Here is an 18,501-nt window from a genome sequence, read left to right as displayed (position 1 = left end):
CAATCCACACCTTTCTCCATTCTCTCATTCTATAAAACACAACTTTAGCTTTGCAAACAAATTTGATTTCCCCTTCCACACTCAAACCTCACTCGCCACACCTTCCTTAACGAACAGACATGGCCGCCGTCACCTCCGCCGCCGTCGCCATTCCCTCATTCACCGGCCTCAAGGCGAGTGGAGCAACCAAAGCGAGTGCCGCAGTTAAAGTCTCAGTTCCCCAGGCCCCGCGCTTCGGCATCAAGGCTTCCCTCAAAGACCTTGGAGCCGCCGTAGTGGCCACCGCCGCCAGCGCCGTCCTCGCCAGCAATGCCATGGCCGTTGAAGTCTTGCTCGGTAGCAGTGACGGAGGTCTGGTGTTCGTTCCCAGCGATTTCTCCGTCGCCTCCGGAGAAAAGATCGTGTTCAAGAACAACGCAGGGTTCCCGCACAACGTTGTTTTCGATGAGGACGAGGTTCCCAGTGGCGTGGATGCAGGATCAATCTCCATGCCCGAGGAAGAGTTGCTGAACGCACCTGGTGAGACTTACAGCGTCACTCTCAGTGCCAAGGGAGCCTACAGTTTCTACTGCTCGCCTCACCAAGGAGCTGGTATGGTCGGAAAAGTCACTGTTAACTGAATCTCTGTGTCTGTGACAGAACAACAAGATTCCCGTGGTTCCTTCTTGTGATCTTGTTTTTGTAGAAGAGCTTAATCTACATCGTTCTTGTTATCATGGGATATATATATTGTTTATGTCATGAATGAACCCATATTATGCCTTTCTTGTAATTCATTTACTTCCTTTCGTGGATTAATTATTCTCCCTTTAATCCTCGCTCGTGTTGGTTCACTGGTTAAGTAACTATTATTTTCTTTGAATAATTAATGAAGTTAAAGAAATACTGTAATCACTTCCACGGATGACCAGAAACAAGTATACTCTATATTTAAGAAATTAAAATTATTTAAATCTTAAAAATTTGAAAATATCTATTGTATGTCAAGATAGTTATATCATGCAAATAAGTTTATTTAACTCTTCTTTTTGTTGATCTTTAAATTGTTGGAGCTGAGATTCATAATTCATTACGAGATCGTACATATTTTTTTCTCTCCTTTAATGAAAAGACTACAATGCGATGCACTGCAGAAAATAATATTTACAATTACGAAACGTATAGAAACCAAATTGGATATTAAGAATGTGCAGTTATAAGAGATTACAAAATTTACGAGTACGGATTTCACTCTGTTCAATTATATATATTAATTTATGGTATAGAAAAACATCTATCTATAATATAAATTAGCGATATATAAATATATTTGATACTGAAATGTTAAATTTGCATCGGCAGAGTGAGTAACAACTGTTGTCTGATTTAAGAATTGGGGATGCAAATGTACAAGTGGAAGGAAACGAATGAATGGTTTTTGGACGTTAGACCATTAGGCAGAAAAGAATTGATGAACATGTACAATGTGGGCGTAAAATGCAGTCCACTAATAATTACTATACGCAGCCTGTAGCATACTATATATACCTTGTAGATGATTCAAAAAATGTTTTAACTTTTTCTATACCAATTGAGCACTCTCATCTGAGGCTTTTTTGACGTAGAAATTAAGAGTGTCTGCTATGCCTATGTGGTTAATGCATCAGGAAGGTTGGATCTGGAGCCAAGCACCTTGCCTCCAACATCTGGGAAACACTCAAATCCAGGTATGGACTTTACCTTCCCATTGGCATTTATATTCACAGGATATTTCAACAGGTGCCCTTGCAATGGATTATTATCGTCAGATGTGTACCTCCTCCAGTTATCTTCAGCAATACTGTTCACACTTTTCACGCATTCCAGACTTTCAGGATCCTTGAAGCAACCTTGTATGCACCCTATGTGTTCTGCCCATAAAGACATCCTATACCCATATACCTGCAAATACCGTAACTAAGTTTTCTCCAATGAAAGACAAGCCTGATTCAATTCGTGACCCAATTTTACAAAAAGGTTCATGCGGAGTGACTCTCCCTAGTTAAAGGGGTGCAGAATGTTGAATAAGCCCGAGAGAAGTAGATAACTAACTAACTCAATTTACAGTATATACACTCACACACACACACGCACCAAAAAGAAAGTTATGTAAAATAATAATTGACAGCATATATTTAATGATACAAACCTGACCATGCGGATGTCCCTTTTTCTTACCCCATGTATGATGGGGTTGATACGCACCCATTGCTATCTCAGTGTCTCTTGATCCAGCCATAGATCGTTGATTGATATTGGCAGACCCAAGAATTACATATTCGTCATCCACAATCATTCCCTTGGCATGTACATAAATCATGAACCTTCGGAACTTTTGTGAGGCTGAAATCTGATTACATAAAGATGTTAATGTGATTAGATGCAAAACAAGAATAATAACCCCGAACTACTTATCCACCAACCAGTAAATTGGTCATTACTTCGCAATTAAAAAGCAAGAACTTGTTTTCTAAAATCTCTCTCATTGTAACTTGATATTAGAAATAAAAAGAAGTCTTTAAAAATGGAATCAACATTAAACGAAAAGTGTTTTAGAAATAATGTTACTAAATAAGCTGAAGTAAGTTCAACTGTCAATTGCTTGTTTATTGATTCGTTCCTTTAATAAGGTACCAAACTCAGAAAAATATTTGAACGATTACCGTTTCGCCATTATCTGGAGACGAACTACTTGGACTTAAAAAGTCATTTTTCAACGGCTCTCGGTTTCCAAGACAATAGAAGTTGAGATAATCTTGTGGATGATGGTCAAGTTCCATAACTTTTAATTCCCGAGCTATGACACTATACATCATTTGCATAGTTTGTGCCTGAAAATGTGAATTCCTTTTTAATTAATAAATATAACACTTACAATTGATCAACGAACAAATTTTTCCTATTTTAGACTTTTGCATGATAAGCTAGCAACGTAATTTTTTAACTAACCTGCCAAAAGAGTATCTCTTGCACAGAAGCAGAGGAAGGGTTACCTTCGGGCCACATTGGGATGACTATATAAACTGTAAATCTCTCCTTGGATCGTATCTTACTAACTATCTTCAGTGCCAACTCCATCGGAATTAGGTTATCAGCACCTGATCAATGAAAAAAAAAATGGAATTTTTGATAGGTAGAAAATGTTACAAAAAAAATATAGCGAAAAGAACGATGTCAATAACCAAGTTTGGTCCCACCAGGTGGGCTTTTATTGAGGGAAAAACAATGATCTTTCAAGTGATGCAGGTATTCAGGACACACAATCGTAGTAAATACCTTATAATTTACTTAGACCCAGTTTTTCATTCATCGAGTGTGTTAAGCAGATGTTCGATTTACACCATGGGACCTAAAAGCAACGGTATGGTGATATGATCCAAACTCATTCTTACTGTTAGGCCCAAAGGAAGAATAATAGCATATTTTGTCTTCTATTAATGATATTCAAAAAGGATATTATTAGGAATCCATTATTGTTTCTGTATTGTGTGTAACAACATTATTCTAGGATACCGACGTGTGTATCATTCTGTTGGAATCATAATTAGGTCTATTTCTATTTTTTCCTTTTGTTTAAGGAATTTTGTAGCGTTCTCTGCTTAAAAGCAGCAAAACCATGCTACAGGCTAAATACTAGTCATAGGTGCTTATATAGAAATTGTGAGCACTAAGCAGATGCAACAAGTTACATGAGTAAGTATCAATATTCTGCCAAAACCTGCATCTTTGTAAACTGGCCAAGCAAAGGATGATCCAACAAAATATTGATTCTCGATATAAATAAAATGTTGAGCAGATCTGATGGCATGTATATACGCTGTTTGAATACTCTTGTCTATAACCAGATTTTTTGCACACACAAGGTTCTGCAATGAATGGCAATAAAAAAGAACTTAACGAGACAGGGGAATCCAAAAAGTTGTAAGACATTATTATAAATATTGAGAAACTCAATGTTTGGATAACTTACCTGGGTCTCAGCTTCAAATACATCCTTAGGAAATCCTTTCAAAGAGCCAGAATCTATGGATCGAAAAACCTGTGAAAAACATAAACCAAGTACAACTAAACAAATTCTCTGTTGAAAAAAAAAACGGAACAGAAGACAGAAGACAGTGAACTAGTGACCTGAACATGCCAATTTTTAGGATCGCCTTCCTTCGAAACCCAGAGTTCAGGATCATCAGTTTGAATTAATTCTGAAGGACTAAGGATCCAAGAGATGCGTTCTAACTTGATCAAAGAATCATCGTGCCAGTGAGACACTCTTTTGAGCTTTCGACCCAACTCAGACCATCTCGTGGCCTTTTTCCAACGCTGCTCAAAATTAGCGAGTATATCATATGCAGCAGGGCCTTCAATTTTGCAATGTAAATCATGCCATGGTTGCCTTGGACCTTTGGTTCCCGTCTATTAAGAAAAGTGGAAGACGGGACACATTTCAGTTGGTAACCGTACACTTACGATCTCAATATCGGTATCAAAACAAACATCAAATGACACTTTATATTTATGAAGCAACTACATGATGCGAAGTGCCAATATCAACAGTATTTATAACAAGCTAAACCTGCCGAATGAGTGAAAGGCCTGAAAGCTTTTTGTCACTATTTTTAACATGTTAAAGAATTATAATATGTTAAAACAATGTCCTAGTGAATGAATATCTATACATCAAACTAAGAAGTCGCTATTAGCTTATGAACATGTATACTCTTATTAATTAACCTCACAGAATAAAACAACTCTACTTTTGCCTATTAGAGAAGGAAACAGGAACTGGACATAAACATATATCGACCTAAGAAAAAACGCTTTTATATGTGTGTGTAATCGATGCATGTTTTAGAATGCAACAACTTCTACGTCCTCAGAGATCATGAACTTACGCAAAAAGTGGGGTTATGATAATCGTCCTGATAAACAGTGTCAATATCGCGAAAAAGTCTGTGCTCAGGTGTATCATAGCGGCCATCACAAAGATCTAGACCACCTATAAATGCAGTTATCTTCCTATTATTGCCATGTGCTTGAGTATCCACAATCACACATTTCTGATGATGTGTAAAGAGCGTTCCAACGACCTGAAGTTTGGCGCCAAGTAATATAGTCAAAACATGTTATCAAATTTTCAAAAACAAAAATAAAGTGTTTTTAGAAAGAACAAGCAACTTTGTTGAGATTGAAAAAATCTCAACTGTTGATTGTTAAATTAACAATTTTTTTTTTTCTGGGTTAACTGTTAAATTAACAGTTTACATATGTCAGGCATGCAATTTGGACAACACAAAAGGAAGGGTTCCAACTAATTCAGTGACACATCAATGCAAAGTTCAAGGCAGGAATTTATCCTGTGAATGGGAATTAACTTCCTGTTACACTTTGCATGATCTTGTCAAATAAATTGTTTTTTGTCTATTTCTCTCTTCATTAACATTTATAGATTTTGATATGGCCTCCCCTGTTTACTGTCTATCAAGACAAAGAAGTATTATTTTATCATGTAAAATTTTAACTTAGGATCCATCCCTCCTATGCATATATTAAAACTAGAGAAATATTCTGAAGACATGGAAAACGAACGTGATCAAGTATCTAGAACTTTGTAACAGAAAAATGAAAAACTCTGGGAAAGCTGCTAAACCATAGCATAAAGCATGCCTGCTGCCTGAAAATGCTAAGCTTACTGCTGGCATATCTGGGTGACAGTAAACATCTAACTGAAGAATGCTTGAAAAACTTTCGAGTTTCTTCATCATGTGTTTGCATTACTCCAGCCTGCAATCAAATTTACAAACTTGTAAGGTTGCAAAAAGAAAAAAGTTAACAGACACCATATCCAACTAGGCAGAATGCCAAACAAAGCATATATGTCCAATTGGTTTAGATGTTCAAGCAACTGGGAAGTACAAAATCGAAGTGCATATAAGTTAGAAATTAGATGATGAACACACAGTCATGTGGCTATACAACATATCAATTGAATACGTAATTTGTCACTGGGTATTAAAATAAAGATTGAAGAGCAGTACAACTGTAAGGACCGATTTGAATACCAAAATCCAATATCAGTAACGGAGGATCATCAGACCATTCCTAAAAGTTATGTCACAAGCATGTTCCAATAAAAGAACAAAAATCACATCAACATGTTACTCCTCAGACTTTGTAAGCTAAAAATATAAATAAAAACTTCATTTACAACTATGTCTGGATTCTGTTAGGGAAATAAACTCTGTTTTTTTATCATAATTGGTTATTCTCAGTGTGTTTGCGCACCTATATTTTGTGTGAATCGAAGTTCTCAAATAATTAAGATTTGAGTTTCTTTTGGAAATTCAGTTTACACTATACAATTTATCAATTTTGAATAAAAAATGCAATACGTATTTATATGGTGAGAACAATTCCTGCTAGAAATGGAACAAAGATGAACAGTACTGTAATAAATGGATGCTTAATTTATTAAGTTGGTGGTGAGTTGTCACATGTCAGTTTAATTGACAAAAATCAATCAACTTACAAAATAGCAAATAAATACAAGAAGATTAAATTAAAACTGCAAAGCTATCATTCATCAGTCTGTACAGTAAAATTTCCATTTAAAAAAAAAAAAAAAAACAAACAAACAGAAACACGAATAAACATTGCCATCGAACATTCCATTTTTTCACCACAAAACAAGTACTGAAACATTCAATTTTCACCACAAAACAAGTACTGAAACGTACGTACCGTGTTAATGAAAAACTTGCTGTGCGAAGTCTTATCATCCCAAACCAAAAGTAAAACTCGCAAACCTTCTTGGGACTTGTACTTCAGCAACTCCCCCAAATTCAAACTACCACCGCTTGGTAAGGGTTTGGTAGGCTCTCTCACGAGCCTAACCTTGTGGTAGATGGACCAACCCACAATGTAAACCAAATGGTGCGCTTCCAAAATAGCGTGGCATATATCTTCCCAGCACCTCCCATGCTCAAACACCACACCCTCCTCTAACTCAACCTCCGGCAACATCGCCTCTGGCACGTGCGCGTCCTGATACAGCGTCACCGCCCCTCCATGCCGGACCGGGAAATACGAGTCCCGAACCACGAACCGATCCGGATCCGGTTCTTTGAGAGACCGGAACAAGCGAATGTCCTCGCACTTCGTGAATTTCATCGCTAGGCACAGCGCACAGTCAGGCTTAGGCGGCTTTCCGAACGAGCCGATGATCGGAAACCAGTCGCTGATTGGTCCACCTGCGAGGATCCTCTCGGCGGAGATGGTGACGATTCCGATGAGGTCGGCGCCGAACATGTCGTTGTCCTTCACGAAGAAGTCGACCTGTGCGGCCGGGTGCGCGAGTGGAATCTTGAAGTGCTCGTCCCAGGCAGGGCTCTGCGAATTCGAGATGACGCGGGTGCGCGCGACGGTGGCTCCAGCAAGGCACACGGTGACGTAAGGATCGCTGGTGATGATCTTGTGGTGGTGGTGGCGCGCACGGTGGAGCTTCCGTTTTGCTGAGATGGAGGTGCTGCAAGTGTTGAGGGCGGAGAAGAACCTTCGGACACGCTCAGAGAGCAAATCCATGTTGGGAAGGCAGCGAGCCTCGACGATTACCAGATCGAGGGTCCCATGGAGGTAGACCACGGTGCTGTATTTTTGAGACATTGTGATGGGGGAGGGATCACCGGCGGGTGAGATTAGATTGAAGGAGGTTCTGGAAGGGAGAGTGATAGGGAGCGTCGTAGAATAATGCAAGGCGGAACCTTCGAACGCTCGCTACCACGATACGGCGTTACGGAGGTTACAGCATTATTACTCCTCCGTCGGTTTATTTTTTCGCCGGCGAAACCCAATGGTATGTGCAATAAATATTATAACTTACTTAATATGGTGGCGTTAGCGGGAAAGAGAGAGTAACGGGATTGACGTTCTCTGCTGTTCGTTGCCGTTGGCGTCTAATTTTGGACACATCAACACGTGTAAATGGCAGATTTAGGGGACGTGCAGTGGTAATGGAACAAGATCCACTCGTGTGAGTCCAATAAATACTTTGTGGGCCCTTTTTTACTCCTTTGGGCCTGCCCTGTCACCTCATTCCATTTTCTACCTTAACGTATCCATATCCATCATTAATTATAAATTGCTGTCAAATGTCTTACTACCATACATCCTACTCTTATACAGACTATGCAGTTCTTATTATTCCTTCTTGTTAACATCTACATATTTATATTTGACAGAGAGATTCAACATAATTATCACAAAAATAAGACAAATCTAAAAATTATTAAGAGACCAAAATTTATTTCTTTAAAAAAATAAAGATTAAGGTCATAAGAAAAATCATTGAGAAACTATAAGTCAATATTTTAGAAAGAATAAAGAAAAAAAATATATAAATGCTATAAGATGTTAAATAATTATTCTATCAAATAAGACGTAACTGCTTTTGTGATTATCACATTCTTATTTGATGATAATATGTAGGGCTTATTTGATGATAATATGTAGGGGTGGGTGGCAATTTAGGACGAGTAGGCCGCTTGGTCCGTAGATTCGCAAAAAAAAAAAATATGAACAATTTGAAATATTGAATCTGTTGGTCTACACAAATTCGTTACGCACAGGCCTGTAGTTTATGTGAGGTGAAGGAGGCAAGGTGGGATAGACTGACCTACTCATTCGTTTACAAAATTAAATATTCTTATTTTTTCAATTTTCACACAATTCATTATGTTGTTATTGTAAGTTTCTTTTATTATTATTATTATTATTATTTATAATCATTGTATATAAGATAATGATTTTAGTCCTTGAATATGAAATATCTTTTTATGTATTTTTAGATTAACAAATTTATACTTATATTGTAAGGTGACACATTGTCATTTTATTTTAGCTATAATCTTCACTGTTATTGTTTATTGTCTTTGGTTAGTTAAACTAATTTGAATTATTTTGATAGAAAATGAATATCAACTATTATGGAAAAAAAATTATTTATCTCATTTTTGAATTACAAGATGGACTAAAATAGACGAAACATATCAAAATAGACCAAACTAACCCGTCTTTGTCATATATAATAATATAATCAATCGATTAAATAGATAAGAAAAAATCAAATAAAAAACTAAAGATTGATATTTTTTTGGCTAAAAGTAAACTTATTTTAAAAATTAGCATTTATTGATAACGCGCTTACGAAATAATAAAATTCAACCATACAACTTTACACCTACCTATCTTATCATGACTTCCCAGTTGCAACGTGATAACTAAAGTAGGATTAATAACACTTTTTAAATTTCATTATTTAATTATTTTATTCCATTTATTTTTACTATTAATAAAATATAATATTTCATTTTGAAAAAAATTAATAATATAATTAATTTTCATCTATCTAATATAAAAATTGTTAAGTAATAAATATTAATCATTTTAATCTATTTATAACAATTTATAATTGACAATAATAATTTACTAAATTGGCAACGTTAACTTCAACATATAAAATTATCATATTATATTATTTTAAAACATTAAAAAAACGTAATTGAATTTTAAAATAAATACATCGATATATTAACATAATTTAAAATTGAAAAACTTGACCGCATAAATAATTAAAAATCATGATTGAAACTTCTATTTCAAATTAAGCAAAACAAAACAAATAATAATAATCTAGGCAACAAAATAACAATGACCGTAAACTATAAAAGTTGACCTTCTTATCCTTTTATTTAAATCCCATAATTGATATAAAAGGAAACAGAGTATCGAATAGTATGAAACTATCAAATGTCCATTCTGGGAAACAGCTTATATAACATATTGTTTCCCCATAAGCATCACTAAAGACAAAACTCGTGTCGACCACAAAACGTTTGCTATCGTTAAAACTAAAAAGGCTCCTTCTGATTTATTTTTGCCTAACTCAAAATTGGAGGAACCACTCGAAGCATCATACTTTGAACAAAAGATACCATCTGTAATAAAAATTCAACCACAAAGAGCATGTAAATACATAAATATAAAAATTCAATGAAAATAAAGTGAAGTAAGGCCCGATTATACTTCAAATATAATAATATATAGGATAATTTTTTAATTGACAATTAAAGAATGCAGTCAGTTGTCTAGTATAAAAATATAAATAAGAGAATCTAACCTAAATGAGTCATTGATATATTTAGGAAAGCTTCTTATTAGGAACTTTTATAAAAGAAGATATAAATAACTAGTTAGATTTAGTTATAAATTAAAAATAAAGATATAGAAAAATTATATTTGAGATTTTCTACAAATTAACTTTTTATAATTAATGTGTTTTTTCTTCTTAAATTTCTCATGGAGACATTTTTCTATTAGAATTTTAATGTGTCGAAAATCTTATATCAGATAAAAACAAGTATAAAGAACCACAAAATTCATAAACTATTTTTTTTAAAATTTTACATTGGAAGTAAAGTCGCAATCTTTTATGAGTTTGTTAGAAATTTCATTGGTGCAAAATCTTTCTAGTATCTCCATTCAAAAACCTTAATAGCAATATATATTCATTTCAGTAATGATTCATACGAATATGGTATAAAATAATATGGAGAGACTCACACTTGTTATTTTAAGGTAAGTTAAAAGTTTTAAATTGAGTAAAAAACGAACAATATATAAGTAGAAAGACCAATAGAAAGACTTTATATGATAAGTAGTGTTGTGATATTTTCTATAAATCTTTTCGTGTCTCATGATTGTCTCCTCTCGAAAAATCTAACATTCTAAATATATCATAAATAAAAAATCGTGTTACATTTTAGTGTTGTGAATCTGCATTATGTGAATGAATCACCCTAGTTCAACTGAACACTATAACTAAACTAATTACTATTCACAATTGTAATAAAAATATTGGAAAACATCAATATCAATATCAGGGAAAAATTAGAACATTCTCAATCAAGTTAAGTTCTTACCGAAGCAAACCCAATGCACATTATACTAAATCCGGGAAAATTGAAAGGTGCCTTTTCAGAAAGGAAGAGAGCTGAAAATTGAAAAAGGTTCTTGTTAATAAATTGGGGTGACTATCAAAATCTAATGTCACATATTCGCATGCTCTCACCTGTTAATGGAGAGAAAACTAATGGAGAAACTATATGTGCAACTGAACATATGCCAGAGATGCAACCTTGAGCCTTTCCCTAAAAGGAAGAGAAATGAGGAGGAAAATTAAACAAATTTAAAGTTATCTACCAAATGTTATTGTAAAAAACAAAAACTGAAAATGAAAAATATTCTTCACTGTATTAAAAATATCTTAACCAGCTTGTTTAACGTTAATAAGTATTATTAACTCCGTACCTGCTCATGGGGACCAACTTGTTTAGACACAATACTTCGTATCTGCAAATGTAAAATGAGATCACTCACTCAGCATTGTGTTTTGAATAAACTATTTAACTTGAAGGATGATAATGATGAAGAAAGTTATGCTTTTAAAGAATATTGAAAGATAAAATGAGGAAGTAAAAACTCACACAAGGTTGTGAGAAAACAAATAAAATTGAGAACATGGCAGAAGCATAAGGAACCTGTCAAAATTCACACAGTATAAGTTATATCACATAAAAGGAAAAAAAGAAGAAACGCAGACAACAAAAGGATAATAGAGATGTATACAAGTGTGAATAATCAACCACTATATCTCAAGTTTAACCTTATAATGTTAGGGATCATAAACTCTAAGATATAATGATATTATATATGGAAAAATAATTTACAGGAACAAAAATGCAATTAGAAATAAAGTTGCAAAAGACATACCAAGGAGGACCACGCTATGCTGTAAAGGAACATCTGCATCCAATTTTAAAAATTTAGAATTTCATAAAAGAGAAAATGTTGTATGATTGTATTAAAAAAAAAATACTCACGTGTACACAGTGAAAGAATAGGCCTATTGAAAGTAGCCTTGCCTCGCCCAGAATAGGAGCCAAAATGGGCATAACAAGAAGCTATGACAATCAATATTTAATATTTAGATTCTTAGTACATGAACTCAAAGAAATTCAAGATTTATGGAACAACAAGAGGCATATCAATTAATTGATAATTGAAACATAACCATGTAAAAATACCTGCGACACAGTCCCTGAAATTCCAGAAATGACCATCAAATCAGCAAATTGATTCTTATCAAAATGAAATTGAGCCTTTAAGAAATACTGCACACCAAAGAAAACAAAGTGTTACCAAGGACTGAAACTTGACTAACTAGCTCTAGTTATATACATAAAAAATATTTTAATGTGTCAACTTGTCAAAGATAATGCAATTGTAAGTATCAATTAATCCATTCTATAAGGGTTTAAAATGAAAGAAATTAAAGTTCAGTAAAATTCTAATCAAATATAACAAAAGCCTATAGCAGGGTATGACTCCAATAAGCCAAGGGAGAGTTAACAAGTAAAGATATATAAATACAACATTCTTGAACACTATCATTTGGTTTGAAGCTAAGGAACAAGATTCAACCGATGAAGAATGTGTGTAAGGATCAATGTATGCTCTAACACTGATATATAAAACTGCATAAACTTTCCCAAAACCTAAACTTACAAATAAAAACAAATCAATAATGTGTGAGTGTGTTATAAAAAATGGAACTCGGGAAGGATAGAAATTAAAGAAAAAGGTATATGAAAGGTGGAAAAAAAAAATACCAGCATTGATCCATGAAGGCCAACATCGGCAAGGTTACTGAAGAATGCAACAATTGCTGCTTGTGTAATAGTGAAGCTGGAAAATCGAATCAAAGGTGTATAATTATGACAAAAAGAAAAAAAGAATGTTTCTTTGATGGGAGGAGAAGAAAGAAAATTGTTGTACCTGCTAGTGAGGAAGGAGGTTAGGTCCTTGAAAGAACGCAATGCTTTAAGAAGATGCTTGTTTCTTTCCAATTTTGCATCGACCGAAGAAACTGTGGGCTTTTGTTGTGAAATGATTGGGGTGTAAAGGTGTCTGTCATCAATGACTGAATCTGGAAGAAAAAGTTTCATGTACACTGCTCCAATCACAGCAATAAAAGTAGACACCTTATTCAGGGAAAAAGGTGTTAGCATTTCAATTCTAAGAAAAAAAATGAGAATAGGGTATTGTAATTGCAGAGAGAAAAGGGAAAGCAAAATACCTGAAAAGTTTGGGCAGTGGATAAGAATCGTGCTGATAAAGTGGCACATACGAACGCAGCGGATCCTATCCCTGAAATAATTCCAAATGCAGTGCTTCTTCCACTTTCTGGAATGTTATCTGCCTGAAAAATATAGAGATGTAGTAAAATTAGTGAATGTCTCAGAAAATGTGTTCATAAATTAATATCAAACAGAGTTGTTGGATAAGAAAATGTGTCCAAAAAACCGAGCATTATATGAAGTTGGAGAAAATTAACAATGACTGAGGATAAAGAACTTGATCAAGAAGAAACAATCATTGTGTCTCATCGCTATACAGGGTCAACAAAGTCATTTCCTTTCATATCAAACAAAACCACTACTGCTGTGCTACTTATAAGATGAGAAATGTCATAGTACATTATAAGATCTTGAGAAGGTCTTAAAGAGTTTGTATTTAATCAGAATATCACTGTGTGTTAAATATTTCACCTTGAAATAATAATTGTATAATATTAAATTAGGTTTAAAGGTAATTTTATTATAATATTGAATTAAATTTAAAGTTTACTTCATAAAAATAATAAATATGAATTACGTATTTAATAAATTGTTATATATATATATATATATATATATGAATTTGAACTTCAAATTTAATTATTTGAATTCGGAATAAAAAGTGAATTAGAGCTTAAAATTCGAGCTTTGAGGGAAAAAAAACATAAGATAAACCACAACCAATCATAGTGAAGGGGGAAAATGACCTAGAACTCAACAACAATTCTCCATCTAGATCAATTTAAAAAAGAGAAACATTTTTTTTTCAATTCTTACTAATATAGTAACGTTTTGTTTCAGTCTTAAAAAATGAATTATCTTATTTTTACTCTGTCGTTAAATAAAATGTATTCTGTGATTTTTTTATTTGATTAGATAAGATAAACGAAGAATCATATTGGTACATCTTTTCTAACACAACAGGTACCTCACTAGTAATCCATAATTGTACTGTCATTTATCATAACAAAATGCATTTGTTTAAAGAGACTTTTAATACAGAAATCATAATATATTTGTTTAAACCAATCACTAAGATAACTAAGGTCTTTTAAGAAATAATAATAATAATAAATAATTGAGTGAATAATAACTTATTTAAAGTCAAGAAAAATATCAAAGACTTACCACATAAGCTAGAGCGAGGCAAGGGACGCTTCCTTCGCAAACCATTGAAATGAGTATTTTGAACACATAGTAAACATAGAAGAATTTTTTGGTCCTGTTGTAAGCTAATATGCCTGTCAAACAAAGATCATTTACTATTTATAAACACCAAACACAAATTCATCACACGTGTTTTCTTAATCTACATGCACAATATTCGAATACACCTAAAAAGAATCAGGTGTATTTTTAAACTTGATTTTTTATTATTGCCATGTGTGTTTATGCAACTTCAAAAATAAAATAATTTCATTTTAATTAATTATGTGCACAACTTTTTATCTCTTTGTATATTGTGTAAAAAAAAAAAAACTTGCCTTAACGTTTAATTATGTAATATTACTTTACTCAAAAAATGAAACTTTAATTTTAATATACCTGTGGGAATGATTGTGAGGATCATAGGAACTGTGAGAATGGCCTTCCTCCCATACTTATCGGAGAGATTACCTAACAGTGGCATCATCACAAGCGTGCCCACTCCAATCATCTGTACAAAATCATGGGTTTTTTATTTTTATATACGGAGAAAAAAAATTTATATATATATATATATATATATATATAACACCATATAAGAAATTAACACATCTTTTACTTAAAAACTTCAAAATAATGAATTTACGCTTTTTATTTATATATTGTGTTTAATTGTGTGATTTCTATTAGACTCATATTTAAATTATTTCATACAAAAAATACATATTTTCTTATTCGTATCATTAAAACATTGGGTAAAAAATGGTAGTCATACTCTTGGTGCGGTATTTATTTGGTGGTTGCATCTTTAGGGAATCTTCTCTCTAATCTATTTTCATGTTTGAATTAGGTAGATTCCTTAAAAAAGTCAAACTCGTTATCTCTCACACCAACGACTTATTATCTATAAATTACTCTTTCTAAATCATTTTTAAAAATCTATGATTAATTTGTAATGGGTTGAAGCTACAAAAAAAAAAAAACATGTCGTGGAGACAATAAATATTTTCGAGACTCGATCAATGAAATTTGTATGATGAAAGATTTAATTAATTGAAAAATGTTCTTCTTGTGATTAGTAGTAGACACTATATTTCATTTTGTACTGTGTACTGGACCAAGTGATGGGTTTGTCCTGACATAACTCGTTACGTTTTTATTAGGCCCAATAAGAACTTATTAAAGTGGGCCTTATAAAGTGACAAGTGTTCTCAGATGGACAAAAACGGTACTATCGATAAAAAAAAAAAAAAACTGATTCACATTGGACGAGACAAAAGAAAACTGAAACCACGACAAGCAGAGGAAAAAGCATGGAAATGCATCAAACATTAACTGCTTGGAAAAAAGTTAAGCAACCGAGTGAGTTTTAAATTTTGGTAACAAGTTAGAAAAATTGGAAACCTATGAGGCTAACGAAATCACAAGGAAATTTCTTTCTCTGGTGGGGACAGGGTTACCCAAATAGACGTTATCTCCGTCACAATTTAACTTTACCACTAATTAATTGCTTTTGAATTTTGAGTTTCTCTACTCAACACTCATCATTTATGGGTTACACCAACAAATGAAGTATCATAGATTCATCAATTTTAAATTCGATGTGGACAATAATCTTTTAAAATTTTATCTGTCCCAAATTAATCAGAGATATTCCTTACGATTTTATTATTTTAAATTGTAAATTCAATTCTATTTAATTTTTCAGCCACCTGTGTTAGTTGGTAGTAATCGGCTTAAACATGAATTTTGTCAAGAAATAATTGCTAAATGTTATCTTTATTACGAAATTACGAAAAGGTAATGTTTTTAATTTAGGAAAAAAATGTACTATGCATTATTATATGCAAAGCAAAAAAAAATAATATCAGAAACAAAAAAGTTTGTTATCAAACACGCCATTTAACGCACAAAAAATATATTTAATATGTTCATCTTAGAAATAAATGTAGCAAAAATAAATGTATATCAAGCTTTTCATCCACGACATTTTTCATCGACGTTGAACCGAGAATAATAAATAAAAAAATAATAATTTCGTTTGCAATAATTTATCACGACTATATGTCTAAGTTATCATAATTTAATCGGAAATGAAAGGATGTAATTAATCCAGATTCTTTTTATTATGTAATACGAGGTTAATTTATTTAAGTCCCATAATGAGTGGGATGAATGTCTGAACTAACGCATATGAAAGTTGATTCATAAAATAGTTTTCCACCAAAAGGATGAAACATTAATACATGAAAATTTAAACACTTTGCTAAATTTGTTAAATATATGGAAGAAAGTGAGTTTCATCTGGTTTTATAGCAGTTCTCCTACGTTTTAGCCATGTTTTGTGTTGCTCACTAATGAGAACTTAACTCAAATTCCAGTAACTAATCACAGATTAAGGAACTCAAACATATAAGATTGAAAGCAGAATGAGTGAAGAAAAATTGCAACGAATGTATAAACTCACCGCTTGTTGAAAACCAGTGAGGTAGATGGCAATTGAGCATTCATCTTGTCCAGGACAAAGAGCAGCCATTGTTACATCAGTGATGGCTGGCACCACCATGAATATGGCAAAGTTGTGAAGAAACACTGTCATGAAGAGATGACTCAAACCATATAATTTCTCCATGATTACCCTCTCTCACACACAAACACACACTCTTAGTTTCCCTTTGATATGACTAAAGAACTACCTTGCTAGAATTCTAGGTAAGGTTTCAACTTACAGGGAAAGCTACCTCTCTACTTTTAGCCACACTACATGCATATTCATGGTTCACTTAGAAGCACCCTATATATAAGACTATGACCTCAAAGCTAATCATAAGAGACCAATGTGGTGTACCTCTCTCTATTGCTTTTACTTGTGTCTCACAATTTTGCATGAGTTCAAGTGAGTTGCACAGTGTGAAGGTAAAAAAGGAAGCAAATGCTTGCTTTTTTTACACAAATATAAATTAACAGTGACGGTATTGGTTTTTAGTCACGAAGCTGAAGTGCCGCTAATTATTTTTTCGAGTATTTAGTTAAATTCTGTCTGTTCAGTGGAATGCGTGGCGTCAAAGATTATATAAATTACTAGATTAACTTACGCCTCGAAGCGTGCAAGTTTATGAATACCCTTTTTTAAACAAGCAAGCAAAGCATCATCCAAATGGGCTAAAATAATATCTTGTGAAATTAATGGATTAAGTATATATAACTAATGCATTTAATTAGACAAATATTGAAAAGATAGGGGATTAATCTCTCGTTAAGTTTTAATTAAGGACGTGATGTTATATTGTATGTGTTTAATTTAAATCAAGAGTTTGAAAGCTTTTAACGTTTTGTCTCAGAAAAAATATCTTTGGGCCACTAAACTACATGTCATAGCTTCATAATTCGCTTGTCCTGTTTAAGTATGTGTACATAATTTTTTGCTTTGAATATTTAATAACGTGCATGAAAAAAAATCAAACGAATAAGTTTATGCTTAGTCATGTTGTTTATGAAAAGTATGTTTATATCCTGCCCACATAATTTAATTCATAATCGAATAAAGTTGTGTTAAATATCTAAAAAATTAAAAAAAAAATAGAATATGAATTTAAAACTTCATTAAATTTTATTTTCTCTTAAAGAACCTTTTTCAATATTTTTATTAACTTAACAAAATTCCTTATATAAAAGAAACACACAATATTTTAATATATGAAATTATTAGTTATAAAAACATAAAACTAATAATATAAAAAGTTCAATTTAATAGTTTTGTGTTTAAAATACGATTATAAGCATAACAAAAAAAATATTTTTATCTTTAAAAAACTGTTATATAAATTTATTTTATTTTAATTAGTAAAAATAATTATTCCAAAATTTAAATAAATATAATAAAATAAAGGATCAATAGTTATACCTTAATCCGTTTATTTAACATATCATTTATATCCAGTGGTATAGTGGTGCATGAAAATATAGCTTAGACATTAGTAATAATAAAGCTAAACTTTTTTTGGACAAAGTAATTAGTGATTATCATTTAAATAGATTTTTTTTTCAGAATCCAATAAATTTCAAATTCCAGAGATACAAGAAATTAAAAAGATAAATAATAATAAGACTA

The 18,501-nt window shown here is 32.6% G+C and overlaps 3 protein-coding genes across 3 annotated transcripts; 1 reads left to right on the top strand and 2 right to left on the bottom strand.

Moving 5' to 3' along the window:
* Positions 1-14: 14 nt before the first annotated feature.
* On the top strand, positions 15-813 carry LOC114195932 (plastocyanin). Its single transcript, XM_028086380.2, has one exon. The coding sequence runs from the start codon at positions 120-122 to the stop codon at positions 618-620; it is 501 nt and encodes a 166-aa protein (XP_027942181.1). The 5' UTR covers positions 15-119; the 3' UTR covers positions 621-813.
* On the bottom strand, positions 62-8,131 carry LOC114162149 (phospholipase D delta-like). Its single transcript, XM_028045937.2, has 10 exons — positions 6,754-8,131; positions 5,680-5,796; positions 4,908-5,102; positions 4,147-4,428; positions 3,989-4,057; positions 3,737-3,884; positions 2,968-3,116; positions 2,682-2,849; positions 2,168-2,368; positions 62-1,920 (listed from the first exon to the last, which is right to left on the bottom strand). The coding sequence occupies exons 1-10, from the start codon at positions 7,672-7,674 to the stop codon at positions 1,627-1,629; spliced, it is 2,544 nt and encodes an 847-aa protein (XP_027901738.1). The 5' UTR covers positions 7,675-8,131; the 3' UTR covers positions 62-1,626.
* A 1,593-nt stretch (positions 8,132-9,724) lies between these two features.
* On the bottom strand, positions 9,725-17,145 carry LOC114162515 (Major facilitator superfamily protein). The gene is made up of 14 exons (XM_028046432.2): positions 16,858-17,145; positions 14,790-14,901; positions 14,373-14,485; positions 13,205-13,327; positions 12,904-13,109; positions 12,738-12,813; positions 12,153-12,239; positions 11,949-12,029; positions 11,839-11,871; positions 11,553-11,606; positions 11,377-11,418; positions 11,138-11,216; positions 10,989-11,059; positions 9,725-10,004 (listed from the first exon to the last, which is right to left on the bottom strand). The coding sequence occupies exons 1-14, from the start codon at positions 17,020-17,022 to the stop codon at positions 9,948-9,950; spliced, it is 1,299 nt and encodes a 432-aa protein (XP_027902233.1). The 5' UTR covers positions 17,023-17,145; the 3' UTR covers positions 9,725-9,947.
* Positions 17,146-18,501: the final 1,356 nt, after the last annotated feature.

Source organism: Vigna unguiculata, chromosome 9, assembly GCF_037176805.1.
Source record: "Vigna unguiculata cultivar grain cowpea cultivar isolate G323 ecotype 2 chromosome 9, ASM3717680v1, whole genome shotgun sequence".
In the NCBI taxonomy this organism is placed as follows: Eukaryota; Viridiplantae; Streptophyta; class Magnoliopsida; order Fabales; family Fabaceae; genus Vigna; species Vigna unguiculata.
The sequence above is the reverse complement of the archived record's forward strand: the minus strand, read 5'-3'. Positions and strand labels throughout refer to the sequence as shown.